This window comes from Xenopus tropicalis, chromosome 7, assembly GCF_000004195.4.
Source record: "Xenopus tropicalis strain Nigerian chromosome 7, UCB_Xtro_10.0, whole genome shotgun sequence".
Lineage (NCBI taxonomy): Eukaryota > Metazoa > Chordata > Amphibia > Anura > Pipidae > Xenopus > Xenopus tropicalis.
In genome coordinates, this window is record NC_030683.2 from 97,519,845 (window position 1) to 97,536,493 (window position 16,649).

Sequence of the window (16,649 nt, forward strand, 5' to 3'; positions counted from 1 at the left end):
AAAAAAGCGCAACTTTTTGCGCAAGTTTTAACGCTACGAAAAATTGCAAGATTTTACGCAACTTTCGTAATGGCTACGGAAAACTCGCGTTTTTACGCAAAAATCGTATTGGTAACGAAAAATTCGTAAAGACGCCGAAAAAATCGCAAAAAATACGAAAAAATCGCAAAATACCGATCTTTACGAAAAAAACGCAATCGGACTCATTTCGACCCGTTCATGGGTTAGTAAATGTGCCCCTAAGTGTGCTAATATGTATCACAGATATGCTTTAGTCTGGGAAGACAGCAGGACGTCAAAGAGGATGAAACAGGACATTGAATCTATTGCAGGTGATAGACATTCTGGATTAGGGATATCTGCATATACTGAAGATTACAGGCTACCCAACTGAAGAATAGTTGAAGTGGACATGAGTGTGTAAAGTATATTCAGAGCACGTAGTGAATAAATAAAGTAGAAGCAGCATTTAGAAATGTAGTGGTATGAAATTTGAAGTATGTTTGAAAACAGTCAGTACAAGAGGAAAACATTCACAGAGCAAACAATGCTTTAGGGCCCTACTGAAAAAGCATCCGAATGTTTTCTATATTGATACACTTTGCAGGTTTTGGTCCATTTTGGAATAACCTATACACAGTTATAAAAAGTCAGATAGATGTCGAAGTTGCTATAAATGTAGAATTTAAAATATATTTGAAATATAACATACTTATAGAGAAATGTACTAAAGGTAATAAATGAAAACAAATATATACAAATGTGTGCCTGGCAATTTAATATTTTCCATTAGTATTATATTGTGAAATGTAATAAAACGTACAGTAATACAAAGTATTTGATGCACAATAGCTTTTTTCCACTGGCAGGTGGGTGACTAAATATTTTTTGCAAGTTCTAAAAAGCTGTATTGATTTTGTGCAAAGGAAAAATGAACTGCATTGTGCATGATTTTCTGAGAATGATTATTTATTACGTTGCCCTATTAGATAAAATTATAAACAGGTAGAAAGATGATTTCTTCTCTAATTTTGCTCAGAAGTTCTTCTACCATTAGGGTCTGAGCCTCCATAGTTGAGCTGGCAAACGCATTTCAGTGATATTCAAAAGTCTTAAATAAACAGAACTTCAAATGTTAATAGAGTATGAAAATATGAAATATAAGTATGAAATACTGTAGGTGAAGTTGTCAAACACTGCAAATATTGTCAAGCTTCAAAAAAAATTTCAAGTTGTATACTGTTTAAATAAATCCCTTAATCCTAATTGCTATTAACACTTAATCACATGACACATACCTTGGGACCTCTATTGTTTAAGGCTAGGTGGTCATCAAATCATGGTCTGTAGGCTGGAAACCATCTGAAGGAAACATGAGTTTGATCTACCTGTAGTTGTTTTTTTATTCCTTCACGTTATATCCTTTGCTTGCTTTCGGTTTATGGCGTGTAGCTGTAGATATGATTTCATCAAGCATCTGAACACGATTAGCTGAAACAGACTTCCAAAGTGATTAAAAAGTATTTTGTCTTTGGCCAGAAAATGAACATTGTCTGTCAAGTTAAAAAGTATTAACTTTACAGGCATAATGCTTTAGCAACAACTTTTGATGCATGTACCTTACCTGTAATGTGGCTGTTGTCCCCTTTACACTTGTACAATAATAATTTATCATATGCATGCTTCTCTGAATTGTTTCCATTTAAAATTCACATTGTAAGGGACATGGAGTATTTCCATACAGCTTTATATGGTTATATGGTTCTTTCAACAAAGGATCAATATGAAGATCACAGTTTTCTGTTTTTTATCAAATATTCTAACTGGTGTTTTTTTTTTTAATAAAGTTTGGTAGCTCATAGGTGTCAAGATGCATTCAAACCAATGCACACACTATAGTTTGGTTTAAGTCATTGGTTCAGATATGTGGATGACACCTGGGTCAAAATTGAAGAACGCAAGGTTCCAGCCTTCACCAAACACATAAACTCGGTGGACAAAAACATCACGTTCACAAGGGAAGATGTGAAAGACAGCAAACTGGCTTTTTTGGACTGTGCTATAGTTATCAAAGAGGGGAGGGACCTGGATATTGAAGTATACAGGAAACCCACCCACACAGACCAGTACTTGCTGTTTGATTCCCACCACCCTTTGGAACATAAACTGGGTGTAATTAGGACTCTACATCATCGGGCTGAAACTGTGGCATCCAATGCAGAGGCCAAGGAGAAAGAATATAAACATCTAAAAGGAGCTCTGAAAACTTGTGGGTACCCAGACTGGGCCTTCATCAAAACCAAATCAAAGACCAACAGAAAGACCAGACCTACAAACAGAAGGGAGGAACACAGCAGGCGAAACAACATAGTCATCCCATATGTTGCTGGAACATCAGAAAAACTTAGGAGAATTTTCAACAAACATCGGATTCCTGTGTTTTTCAAACCCAGCAACACCCTGAGACAGAAGCTGGTGCACCCGAAAGACCCAACACCCAAGCACATGAAAAGTAATGTGGTCTATGCTGTCCAGTGTAGTGAAGAGTGCTCAGACTTATACATTGGGGAGACAAAACAACCTCTCTGTAAGAGAATGGCCCAACATAGGCGGGCAAACTCCTCAGGACAAGACTCAGCAGTCTATCTACACCTCAAAGAAAAAGGTCACTCTTTTGAGGACAGTAACGTGCATATTTTGGACCGAGAGGACAGATGGTTTGAAAGAGGTGTGAAAGAGGTGTGAAAGAGGCCATTTATGCCAACCTGGAAAAACCATCCCTGAACAGAGGAGGGGGCCTGAGACACCGCTTGTCACCAACATACAATGGCGCGTTGACATCCTTACCCCGGCAGTTTCACAACAGTTCACACTTCCAGTCATGTACTTTGAAGGATTAACACCTTCATCAATGAGAATCTTGGTACCATTGTGATTGGATCATACCTTCTTACACCTGTCAGTTTCAGCTAACACCTAACTGAACAAGTTCAATGGAACCATTGTGATTGGATGTCTGTGACTCTACTACCATCAAGAGTTTAAATACCGGGGAATTCCCTACCAGTCATTTGAACTGAAGAAGCCACTCGGATGAGGGGTGAAACGTTTTCAAGAAAAACTCAGAAAAGTCCAGTTGTTTTAGACTTAATTCTACTAGATACTTTCTATTACCCCATTTACTTAGGAGTTGTTGAAAATTCATGAGTTGCATTACAATCAATGTCTATAAAAACCTTGCACAATGAGAGAAAAATGTTCTCAGGCATTTTGATAATATTTCACATGATATCTGAAAAGTGTAAAAGATGCAATTCTATGAGAAAGATCTACCTCCAGAGCTTTAAAAAGTCAGTATAGGAAAAATCCTAATTTTATATATCAACAAATTAACTGTAAAAATGCAGAAAGACAACCAATCCCATAAATTTAAGATTAAGGGGTAAATTTATCATGTTGTGTAAAAAGTGGAGTTAAAAATGGTGATGTTGCTCATAGCAGCCAATCAGATGCTTTGCTTTGGTTTTCTAAGTGTTAAAATCAAATTGCTGATTGGTTGCCCTGGGCAACATCACCAGTAATGCTTTACTCCACTTTTTACACAGCATAATAAATATACCTTCCAACTCCGTGTTTTAACTCACAGTATAAGAGCAATTGCATGGATTTATGTACTTTTTATCTATACTTTTATTTATAAAATTTTAGAAAAGGAGTTTGGAATAATAAATTGCATAAATGTTAAGGTGGAAAAATATGTTCTTTTTGACGTCACTTTTGCTCCCGGTACACCTGCATATCCGAGTAAAATCATTATCTGACGATTCTTTGCCTTGACATTGGATCCAAGCATAATTATTATAGCCCCAGGCAACTATCTCAACATGCCTATTTTCGAGGTCTTTCAACACAGCTTAAAAGTTCCTTTCCTTAATTATAAAGTGTAATGTATCCCCACATATAATAGACCTTTGGGTTTTTGTAAATAATATTGAAACCATAGGAGAAAATATGGGCTTAGAAGGAGTCCTCTTATTTCCATTACAGTGTGAGATATTGATACAGGCAACTGAAGGCATTGTATACAGTGAGAGACAGTGGACAAGTTCAATAATACACTCTATACAGTAATAGGCAGTGTATACTGCATCCCAAATAATTATATACGGTGGGAAGATGTGGGTTTTACCATCCCAAGGCATTACATAGAGTAAGATGCAGCGGGCACAGGCACTACAAGGCATTAAATAAAGTCAGAGGCAACCACTCAAAGTCATTACATACAATGAGAGACAGCACCCAAAGGCATTATATGCTGTGAAAGTCGATGGGTACAGACACTTCAAAGCAATAAATAGAATCAGAATCAGTGGGAACATGCACTCAGTTACATTATATACAGTGAGAAATAGTGTGCACTGGCATTCTAATGCATTTAATATATTGTGAGGCATTGGACAATAACACAAATGCATTCAAATAACAGATAGGTGCAATCTACAGAATTGTCTTATCTCAATGTTTTTGTAGATTGCACCAATCTCAATCTTAACTGAATGTATTTCCTCAATAGGGGACCTAATGACTTATTCCTTAAAGACTTACTCATAAATTATTTATCACAATATCAAGAATGCTCTTAGCTTTACATTTTTTTTACTCAATAGCTTTTAGCTTTACAGTGGCCAGCATTCATCAGCTTTAAATTTGTTCCCAAGAACCATTCACTTGAAAAGTACGTAGTGCAGAAAATATAAGCAGCCGGTTAACTAAAAGGCTGCTTGGCACCTAAAGTGGCTCACTAGTAAAAGGACCCAAGTTTGGACCAATAAGAGTGTTGTACTATAAGCTAGGGAGGGAAATAGTATCTATATTTAGGGGAACATTCATCAAATTACAAGTTTGAATCCCGAAATGGGTAAAATTGGGATTAGATACGATAATTTTTGATGATTACAAATATCACAAAAATGCTTAAGAAAAAATCAGAATAGTCACAATAATTTAATATTCCGAAAGTCACAACATTTTTGTATCGAACAATCGTAAACAGTGGGAAAACCTTTACGACTTTGATCCTTCTGTGCATGATTTTGGAAGCCTCCCAGTGGACTCAATGGCACTCTGCAGCTCCAACCTGGACCAAGGAATGTCACGATACCGATGCTTGAATAAATCCAACACTTTTGTACTTTTGTTGCACAAATTTTGTTGCAAAGTACGAAAAAGTCACGCAACGGTACAAAATTGTTGCAGAAAATACACTCACTACGAAAAGGTCGGATTTGGACCGATCGTACATTAATAAATCTGCCCCTTATTCTCTCCACCTCCAGTGGTAAAAAGTTGAAGGATTGCCAGCACATGACCTCTCCAGGCTATAACCTCCGCACCACAAGTGAAGGAATGTCATGGGTGATTCAATGGCCCTGGCTGCTTTAAGAGAGACTTCCCAAACCTGCCTACTGTAAAGTTACCAGGAACAGCTTTTTGCGGGGTGATATCATCTGAGGAGAGTTTCTCAAGTCATAGGAGCAGTGCCCCTGCTTTCAGCTGCAAATAGGGTAAACTAAAGGGCATAACCCCCTCCAGTGGATTTTGCTGAGGCAAGGACATGCAACAGTAATTTTTCAAAATGCAATTAAAAAGATTCAATTCAATTGTTTTTCTTGTATTATGGATACTTACAATTACCTTGACTGCATGGAATGTAATTGAATTAGGTCTATAATTCTATATTCCAGCCAACCACAAGCTTCCATTTCCCAGAAATGTATTGCATAAAGGGAAAAAAATGAATTGTCACCTGCAGAGTCTGTAAATCCTCCAATCATGAGCTCCGAGGCAGTTAGAACTTTTGAAGTGGAAATTCTAAAGTGGAAATGCGGCAGCTGAGATTTAAATTGCTATCAAAATAACAGCAGGCAATAAAAACAGAAGCAAATGTGGGTCTTTCTTTCCTTTCTTTCTTTCTTGGTATATTCAAAGTAACACCTAATTTACTCTCTGCTGCATCTTTTCATAAAACAATATTTAAAAAACAAAGAAACAAAAAAAACTATATATATACAGGTATGGGACCTGTAATCCAGAATGCTCAGGACCTGGGGTTTTCTGGATAATGGATCTTTCCGTAATTTGGATCTCCATAACCTAAATCCGGTAAAAATCATTTAACTACTGAATAAACCCAATAGACTTGTTTTGCCTCCAATAAGGATTCATTCTATCATAGTTGGGATCAAGTAGAAGGTACTGTTTTATTATTAGAGAAAAAAAGGAAATCATTTTTAAAAATTAGAATTATTTGCTTATAATGGAGTCTATGGGAGATGGCCTTTCCGTAATTTGGAACTTTATGGATAACCGGTTTCCGGGTAAGGGATCCCATACCTGTATGGATCCCTTATCCGGAAACTCATTATCCAGAAAGTTCCGAATTACGGAAAGGCCATCTCCCATAGACTCCATTATAAGAAAATAATTCTAATTTTTAGAAATTATTTCCTTTTTCTCTGTAATAATAAAACAGTACTTTGTATTTGATCCCAACTTATATATAATGAATCCGTATTGGAGGCAAAACAATCCTAGTGGGTTTAAATGATGTTTAAATGATTTTTTGGTAGACATAAGGCATGGAGATCCAATTTACAGAAAGATCCCTTATCCGGAAAGCCCCTGGTCCCGAGCATTCTGGATAACAGTTTTTTTTTTTTACATTATATAAAAATAAAACATTGTAATAGATACATTGAATTTTAACATGTTAGAGTGAAGATATTTGGTGTTTCAATTTTTTTTTTCCATATTTTAATCAAATATACAAATATATAACCCTTTGTCTATATTATACTTGGGGCACACATACTATTGTAACATGGTCCATACACTTAGCTTTGATTCACTTTTTATTTCAAAGCTTTATGCAAGTCAATGAAATGTTAAAGCTACAAAAATACAATTTCCAAGACAGCTTCAGACCCTTTCTATCTTCACCTGCTTTCCATTAATCTGATGATCATCAACAAACGCACATCTTATGCCCCATTAGACTGATGGCATATAACCATAGAGTTACTATGGAAGAAATACATTTTGATGCAGATGCACTACTTATTTGTAGAACAGCTGCAATAGAAGTGGAACTTCACTTCTTCATTAGAAGAAGACTGGGAAGTACAGCAATTCTTAACCAGCGCCCCTGCCTAAATGCTTCCATGAAAGTAATGATAAGAGATATAAGCAATCAGTGTTGGGAGAACTATGTATAATTATAAAAGCATTTAAAAATATCATAATCAAAGCCTAAAACTCACTTGCTGACATAATCTCAGACACCTGTTTGTAACAGGGCTACCCACACTGGGAAGATGATTGTGTAGGCCTTTGCTGTAAGAAGTAGACATCTCTCTGACAATATTGTGATGAACCAATGCTCAGACTTTATTGAGCAGCTTTTCATAGTGATGGCAATGTATAGACTTACACCAATCAGCACTTCTCCAGAGGAACCTCTTGCATCCTCAAACACAGCATTCCCTCTTCAGAGACCTCCAATGCCCCTGTCATGTGAAAAATGCACTAGCAGGGGGCCTTCCCTCCCAATAAAACTTCCCCCTACTTCTATGTCAGGTTCAGCATATAGTACCAGTAGTGATAAGCAATAGTGATGGGCGAAATCTTTCGCCAGGCATGGATTCGCGCCGAATTTCTGCGTTTCGCCATTGGCGGATTGTTTCGTGAAACGGATGAAAAAATTTGTCGCGCGACATTTTTTTGATGTGCGACATTTTCGCCGTTTCGCGAATTTTCCGGCGAAGCGAAACGGGACAGATTCGCTCATCACTAATGCACTAATGCAAAATGGTGAAAAATTTGCGAAATGCAACTTTTTTTTGAGCCGCGTGACTTTTCTCACTCCAAAAACATTCAAATCAATGGGAGTTTTTTCTCTGCAAATTTTTCGTTGAGGCAAATTTTTGCAACAGTTCTGCAAAAAAAAAAAAATCTGTCTCGCCTTTGATGTTATCAGGCCTAAGAGAAAGCTCCTGACTCCTGCACTCCCTAATATATGCTTCTGTCGGGCTTCTGAAAAATATTTTATCATCTGACCTTGGGTTTTTGTATACAGGGACATTAGGTAACTGAAATAATCATATTTTAAGACTACTATAACATACTTAATTGTGGAAAAAATTATAGGATTGTTTTGTCACCAGCATGGATTCATTCAGCTTAAGCCATACACTAAAGATCCGCTCGTTTGGCGTCAGACCCTGTCCTTCTGCAGCTTTTATTGGCCCATGCTCGGCTAAGCTAAGTGTAGAGCAAACGGTGCCCCTGTAACGGCAAGTCAGGACCAGCTTGGGTGCCTCACTAGACAGCAGAGATTTACACATGAAGTGTTGCGAAGGTCAGGGGGCCTACTGACGTGGATGACTGGAGTGCTGGATCCTCCATCTTTTCCTATGAGTGCCTCCTAGGGTTGCCATCTCTCCTGCACGGGAAAGGAAGTGGGAGTGTGATGTCACTGGGTGGGGCAGTGACATCATAGGTATGGGATGCTGATGTCACGGGGGTGGGGCTATGATGCAGCAGTCGGCGCTTGACCAATCACAGCGTCATATCTTAAAGAATCCTGTCTGGTTTTCCAAATTGGGAAAACCAGGCAGGCAGTTTTGATCCTGACAGCCCTACGAAAAACTGAGTTGTCTTGGTCAAAACAGGACAGGAGGCAACCCTAGTGCCCCCTGTGTTACTGACCCTAATATTCCTGGCACTGACTTTTGGTTTGTTCCTGACTCTGCCTTGCAGTTTGCGGCTGGCTGCTATGAACATATTCCTGCACTTGTAGCCTATTAACCCCTTCGGATTCTTACAGCAATTATCTCACTTTATGCTTTCTCCTTGGCCCGCACTCTAAACTTTGGGCCAGCAGCCCCTGAATACTTACTGTATATACTCGAGTATAAGCCTAGTTTTTCAGCACCCAAAATGTGCTCAAAAAAAAGTCACCCTCGGCTTATACTCGAGTCGGGTGCCATGGGTCCCTCTAGACCAACACCCTCTCTCCTTTGTGTGCAAATTAGGCCCCCGCAACCAGACCCTCCAGTGCCTGTTGTTTTTGTTGACCCTCTTCTCCACTTACACTTACTTTGAAATAAATATTTAAAAACATATACCCCCCCTCAATTAATGTTGAGGTATTGGTTGGTATTTATTTGATTACTGAAACTTAGCAGTAGCGGCTGCATTTCCCACCCTAGGCTTATACTCGAGTCAATACGTTTTTCCAGTTTTCTTAGGTAAAATTAGGTACCTCGGCTTAAATTCGGATCGGCTTATACTCGAGTATATACGGTAGTCATGTTGAAATTTTCTAGACTTATCTTTCAAACTAAAAAGAAAAAAACTTGCAGTCTGTGGCTTAGCAGACATTGAAAAAGGATTGTAAGAATCTCCCTGTCAGTCTTGGAGCAGGCCCAGACAGGCAAACTGTGGATTCTGGCAAATGCCAGAGCGGCTGTTTGAATTTTTTCACCAGGCATGGATTTGCAGCGAATTTCCACATTGGTGAATTGTTTCATGAAAATTTGGCGCAGAAAAATTTGGTGCGCTGAATTTTTTGTTGCGCATCAAATTGGGCGTGTTTGTGGCAAAAAAGGCGTGGTCGCTTCATATTGGGCACGGTCAAAAGAAAGGCGCGGGCGACAAAAAAATAGACGCGTTTTGCGAATTCGCTCATCACTAGCCATAACCAGTCACTATTTATTGGGCTGGTGGGGACCTTCTGTGTACTTGAAATACCAGGGCCTATTTTGAATCCCAGTCCAGACCGATACTTGGATTATTGATGAGGTGCTAGGAACTGTGCATTCACTGCAAGTAAGTGAATAACTACAGCTTAACCTCTCATGGTGGCTATGCGAGTAAAATCTACCTAGCTGTTAGCTTGTTAGCTTGCAATAGGGACTACCGGGCAGCAGAGAGAGGATGGTTTTATATTATTCTTGATAAACTTGCTACATACCCCATACTATATATTTTAACCCTGACTGTAAACTGTTAAATGATGAAAACAGGTGAGTTTAGCAGCTGGGTTCTGAGCGCAATCCTGCCAATATAGGGCTGCTGTACACCATCTAAATCAGCAGAGAAAAAAAATTGCTTTTCTTTATTTCCTTCCATTACAACTGCCTTACCATAACAGGAAGGCTTATCCCATGCTGTAAATTATTGTGATCCTGGATGTTCTATTGATTTACTGTCTTACAGTCACTCAGTCTTTTTCCCCTCATATTCTCCCCCTCCCAACCTTATACCATTTCCTATGTCTGTGCATCAAAATGCCTTGAGATACCAAAGGGTAAGAAGGCAGGTTGTTGTTAACAACTGAAAAACAAATCAGAATTCTGTGTCGGGATAACAAGAAAGACAAACTTTAGAGCCCCACCCCCAAGAATCAGTAATACAATATTTTACTGAATTTCAAATTGCCTGTTTACAGTGTTGGTTATTGTGCCTAATATATATAATGATGAGTGAATGTATCTGGATGTGTAATGTGACTTAGAAAGGAAAGGCATCTTTGTAACCGTATAGTAAAATTCTAAGACCTGGCTTCCTGTGATGAGAGATAGCAACACGTTTGTCATTTGCACAAAATGCTAAACTGCCAAAGAAACAATTTGCTTCTCAGGCTGTAAAGCTACTGTACCCGATAATTAGCAATACTTACACACACATCCTAGGTGCAAGGGCTTAGTTTAGTCACTTTGGATAAACTAGAACAGGCGCATTCACTTACCGAGACGCAGTATGCAAAGTGCAAATATCTGCCGCAATCACCAGTTTCTTTCACCCACAATGCGTCATTTTTACCCACAATTGAGCATGTTGTCAGGTGGTTATAGCAAATATATGATCCTCTGACAGCCCAGCCAGCCAGGGCACTTTAGCAGATAGCACCCATCATGCCAACTCCCTTGTATGTCTCCTATTTGCCTTCCTCCATCCCCATTCCCTTCTCCTTCCCCAGAAGTTTTAGAAATTCAGGCTCTATCTGGCAAGGCTGCATGATAAATATCCAAGAGGAAATCATGCAAGAGGGAATCAAGCAAATAAAAGGCCAGTAATTAAACAAAAACAAATGTTTTGCATATTTATTATTTTAAGCTAAATTTTAAGTTGTTAAGCAATGAACCAGATTTGGATATTACCTAAAAGTGCATGATGGGTAATGTGAAGTCATTTTTTAATAGGCCAGATTCATAGGTTAGCTAAAAAGACGATGATGGGAAATGAAGTCATTTTGTAGTTATTAGGCTTGAGGCTTAATTAAGATTAATAGGTGACATGAAGAATGATGGGAAATGTAGTCTTTTCATTAATAGGCCAGATTTGGAGGTTGGATAACAGAAGATGATGTAAAGAAGTCATGTTTTATTTGATAGGCTAGATTTGTAGGTTAGGTAAAAGAGGATGATGTAGCCATTTAGTAGTTATTATGCATGATTAAGAGGTGATATAACAAAGGATGATGGAAAATATAGTGTTTTTAATCAATAGGCCAGATTTGATGGTTAAAGGATGGTGGGAAATGTAGTCATTTTGTAGTTATTATGCATTATGATTAAGAAGTGATATAACAACAGGTGAAGGGAAATGTAGTCTTTTTGTAATCAATATGCAAGATTTGGAGGATATATAACAGAGGATGGTGAGAAATGTAGTCATTTTGTAGTTAATTCTCCAATTCTGGAGGTTAGATGGCAGAGGATAATGGGCAATGTGGTCTTTTTTAATTAATAGTACAGATTTGGACATTGGACATTTGGTTATTTTGTACTTATTAGGCTTGAGGCTTAATTGAGATTAATATGTGACATGACAGAGGATGATGGGAAATGTCTGTTTGTAGTCATGCATGATTAAGAGGTAATATAACAAAAGATGATGGGAAATGTAGTGAAAAAAAACAAAAACGAAACTGAAAAAAAGGCACATTGGAACACACAACTGAAGCGCAGTGCTCGATGGAAATGCACATATTGCATTAACAGGGACATTCGCAGGGCACAATAGCGGGCATCGGGGCAATCTACTGCGTAACGGTAAGCGCTAGGCGCAACATGCTCCTGCAATTAGTTACCATTTAACTTGTCAGTGTAGTCCCATCCGCAGGGCACTGTATGTACTGTTTGTGCGTGCAGCTGTTGCGCCAATCTGAGGGGCCCCCACAATTGCACTTGCGCTTATAACTCAGCCCTAGCGTCCCAGATGCACTAGGCAGCCGTGTTGGTAGGGAGGCAGCTGTGGGCTGATGTGAGCTCCATCAATACACTGTAAGTAACCCAATCCATAATTAACTAGTGGGTAGTGGTTATAGCGGGGTGAAAACATGTCAGGGAAAGGGACAGGGGGGGCAATGCGAGAGTAGATCCCACACTGATAGGGGATTGGCCAGATGAGAGGCTCGGAGACTGGAGAGGTCACAGGGAGAGAGTAGAAGGGAATATACACTGGGAGGATCAGGTGAGTAACTCGGGGGTCAGAGCAAGTGAGGGGTCAGGAGAGGAATAACAGGCTCACTAATAGGCAGGTAAGGGCTGGGACTTGTCTTTTACTAGAGAAAATACTTGTTTGATTCAATTCTCTGTATTAACTGCTACCCTTGTATAGAAAGCAGCTTGGGTTCAAAGTGGGAGTGTACAGAATGAAGCATTTACTCACATAAGTGTATTTATGTACAGTATGTCGCTTATTTAGCTGCCATTTGTTGGCTTAGCAATGCACAGAAGTTGTGTTCCCCCCTGATCACCGGGGAGGGACTGAGCGTCTGGCACCTGAGCTCCCTGCTACACAATCGCAGGCGCAGCACATCCTAACGGGCTTTGCTGGACACGGCCCCTGTCGCTGCCACACGCAGCAGTACAAGCCATAACGGGCAGCTGCCTGTGCGACCCCGGGGGGACTGCGAAACTTGGCGCCGCTCTTTGCGCTTACCTCGCATGTAACAGTCTGAGCGCCTCAGCTGGCAAAGCCTGCGTCCTGCTCCCCCTCACACATTCCACCCATTTCTCTCTTTCTTTTCCAGTCTGAAGGAGACTCCGGGCTGATGTGAGGGAAGCTGCCTCTGAGATCAGAGCCCTGGGGGCCGCCGACCCTCACAACTTCACTTCTTGGTGGCGGAACTCATTTCCCTCCGTCATTAAATGCTCTTCAAAGGGACATCGCCGGCTGCCGCTGCTCCTTCTCCTTCTGAGAGCAGATGCGCGCCGAAACGTGTGCAGAGCTCATGAGGTTCCCTGCTCCCAGCTTCTCCCTGTGCCCCCTCCTATGCCAGGATCGATGCTCTCCCCTTCCCTGCCCTAAAGCTCCGTGTCATTAGAGTAAATATCTATGCAGGAATGTCTTCTGTGTTTGGAGGCTGCCAGTCCCCTGTATCCAAAACAGCTAAGAATTGAATTTAAGATCATCCAAAGGAATTGCTTATAGATTTGCATCTCTTTTATCCTTTTTTGTTTTCGACAACCACTTTTTTGGGGAGCAGCACAAATGGAGAGGTGCTTTAAGATCTGATCTTTTGGGGGTGTAAACGTGACCATGTGGATAACACAGCTTTTAGGAATCAGGTAAGGCATTTTTGGGGGGGCATGTAAATGGGAGTTGGTGTTATGCAATGTCTGGGAAGCTTTTGTATCAAAGCATTGTATAGATGTTTATTATTACCTGATTACAAGTAATGAGAATAAAATATCAAGGTTTGGGGGGGGGGGCTGACGTCTGATCTGTTGGGGGGTGGTATTTGGTAAATGTAGGGAAGGAGAAGAATGTAGCAGACATTTGATAGAAAACATTTGAAGGAAAATGATGCTGATGAATAACCAATATCATATTGGACTTGGGCTTTTCTGTCATGTCGTATGTAGTTGCTGGTGGCATTATTAGATGAATTGGGGGCTTATGTTCTTTATATTTGGGGAGAGGAAAGGCAGATGCCTTGTGTTTATAGCTAAACATGCAACTCTTTCAAGGTCAGCTGGGCTTTAACTAAATAGCTGGGAAACCTGTGGCTCACAGACTTGGGGGGGGGGGGGGGGAGGTTGGGTGAAGGGGGGTTAACTCTGCACAAATGCACCCAGTGTGTCCTGATAACTAGTACTTTAGATGGCATCTTCACAGTGGGCTGTTGGAGACAAGAATTCCGTGTAGTTCACACATTGAGATGTATAATTAACACAGAAGATTTCCATCTTTTAATGATCTGATAGAGACTCGCACTTTTCAGCTGCTCTGTGGGCTCTCTGTTGCCATGCTGCTCCGCCAACGGCTTTTAGCTACTAAAAATGCAATAAGTTTATGCAGTCCTCAAGCTCTCTGTTTTAACATCAAAATCTTTCCAGTGCTAATTCATTGATCAGTTCCTCCTAACCGATATTCATTTCATTTGTGGAGGGCTTTGTTCCTAAGCCAGTCACATACAGTCATTGTAAGATGCTGTTATTAGTGGCACGGTGGATTATTGAGATGCCTTTTTATTTATTAGGAATTGATCATTTCTAGGTTTTAAGGAGTTATTGGGAAGTTATAATTAACAGGTTACACTTTGACTTGCCACTAGAGGGTGCTAGGCTCCAGCTTTAGAAACAGTCTATTCCCATGCCAGGGTCTCATTGCTTTCAGAGGCAAGTGTTCCACATTCTGTATAATTTTAACCAATTTCTCTTGTGTGTGTCATTGAATAGGAGAACATTAGAGCAGCATAACTGTCAGGGAACACTACACTCCTAATAGGCTCTAATACAATGGAAATAAGGACATACCTGTAACAAGGACAGGCGCAATTTAATAAAATCAGTTGGATGAATTAAAGAGCCTTCAGTTCAGTACAAAAGTACTTGAGATCTGCAGCTGCGAGGGTTTAGTTGATAAAAAGTGATGACAATGGGTACCCTTCAGATACAAAACTGCCCTTATCTGTATGGTGTTATTGCGGCTATCCTGACGGATGTCATCCTCCGACGTGACCTTATTGCCTGAATAATTCATTGCTCATTTTTATGCTCCAAGCTAACGCACCAAAGGCTTCTGTGTGAAACTTCTTCCCCACAAAATGAATGGTTTATTAGTATCTAACTTGTATTCCTTTTAATATACAGTTCCATTTTCAGTAAAAAAGCAATTAAAAACTAAATAAGTACATACTGTATTGTATATATAGGTTAATACTGTAAGTGGGGAGATCACAGATTTCAACTAATATGTATCTGAAATAGCTGTCAGATCATTGTGATGTATAGTTAATGACATAAAGCTGTTACATTCTTATATATGGTTTATTGTAAGCACTTTAGAATAACCTTATGTGCTAAGATAAGGATTCCAAAACCTCTGTTTTGTTACCCTGAGACCCATTAGCGATTTTCTTTATACTGTTGGTTTGTTGTAGTTTTAATATATCTGGTCACAAGCATGGGCTATAGTTTTGGTATTATTTATACAACACTGACCTGCAAGAATCAGACTTGATAGCCTTTCAGTCATATTCATGTTTCAGAAAGTTACATTTTTCAACCTGGGGATGTGAATCTGTTCATACAATGTGCCCAATCCTTTGGTTTCCTTTGTGGACACTTTATAAAAAAATCATTTACAGGTATGGGATCCCTTATCCGGAAACCCATTATCCAGAAAGCTCTGAATTACGGAAAGCTTGTCTCCCATAGACCCCATTTTAATCAAATAATACAGAATTTTAAAACTGATTTCCTCTTTTTCTGTAGTAATAAAACAGTACCTTGTAATTGATCCCAACTAAGATATAATTAATCCTTATTGGTTGCAAAACAATCCTATTGGGTTTGATTAATGTTTTATTGATTTTTAGTAGACTTAAGGTATAGAGATCCAAATTACGTAAAGACCTCTTATCCGGAATTCCCTTGGTCCTGAGCATTCTGGATAATGGGTACTATACCTATATAACATATTAAAACATAGAGGACTGAGCAAACTTCCTGAACATGTCACATATTTAAATGATTATTGTAAATACTAGAGCATTTCTTATTTTTGCATGGAAAGTTTCCCGTTCAAGTGGGACCTCAGCATTTCTACTTGCTTGTGTATTCGCAATGTTCAGTGGCTACATATCACATAAACTGTGCTGAATATATTGGTGGTGCAAACAGGTTATGGAGCCGAATTAGAACACAATGTTGATTTCAGGATTCTGCCATTCCTAAAGATGAAATGTATCATATTGGTTTATGAAGGTGGTCATTTTTGTGACAACTGTTTTCTGGAATATAGAAGACATGATGATAAGGCATTTGGACTGTTTAGGGTTCTCTTTATTCAAAGCTGAAAATGTTTATGCCACTGTTCTTTCTATGTACCTGAGAGCCTATTTTAACGTTGACTACAAGCACACCTTTGCACAAATGTGGGTGAAAAAGAGCTGCTTGAATAAAGTCATTTTTTAGAGATCAAGTAACACTATGAATATTCTTAGGCTAATAGGGCAACCTTTGCATTGTGTTTCTTTTTTGAGAGAAACAGGAGAAATAATGCTCTATGGCAGAAGCCACATAACAGTTATTTAAAGCAGTAGCACCCGAAAGCAGCTGAGAGCTTGAGATGCA

The 16,649-nt window shown here is 39.3% G+C and overlaps 1 protein-coding gene across 4 annotated transcripts in view; it reads left to right on the top strand.

Annotated features, from left to right (window-relative positions):
• The first annotated feature begins 12,429 nt into the window (after positions 1–12,429).
• ajap1 (adherens junctions associated protein 1) overlaps positions 12,430–16,649 on the top strand; it is a 129,443-nt gene continuing 125,223 nt past the window's right edge. For 2 of the 4 annotated variants that reach the window (XM_031905175.1, XM_031905177.1), the window contains exon 1: positions 12,786–13,637. In XM_031905175.1, the coding sequence (XP_031761035.1) occupies positions 13,609–13,637 (29 nt within the window). In that variant the 5' untranslated portion in view covers positions 12,786–13,608. 4 annotated transcript variants of the gene reach the window in all.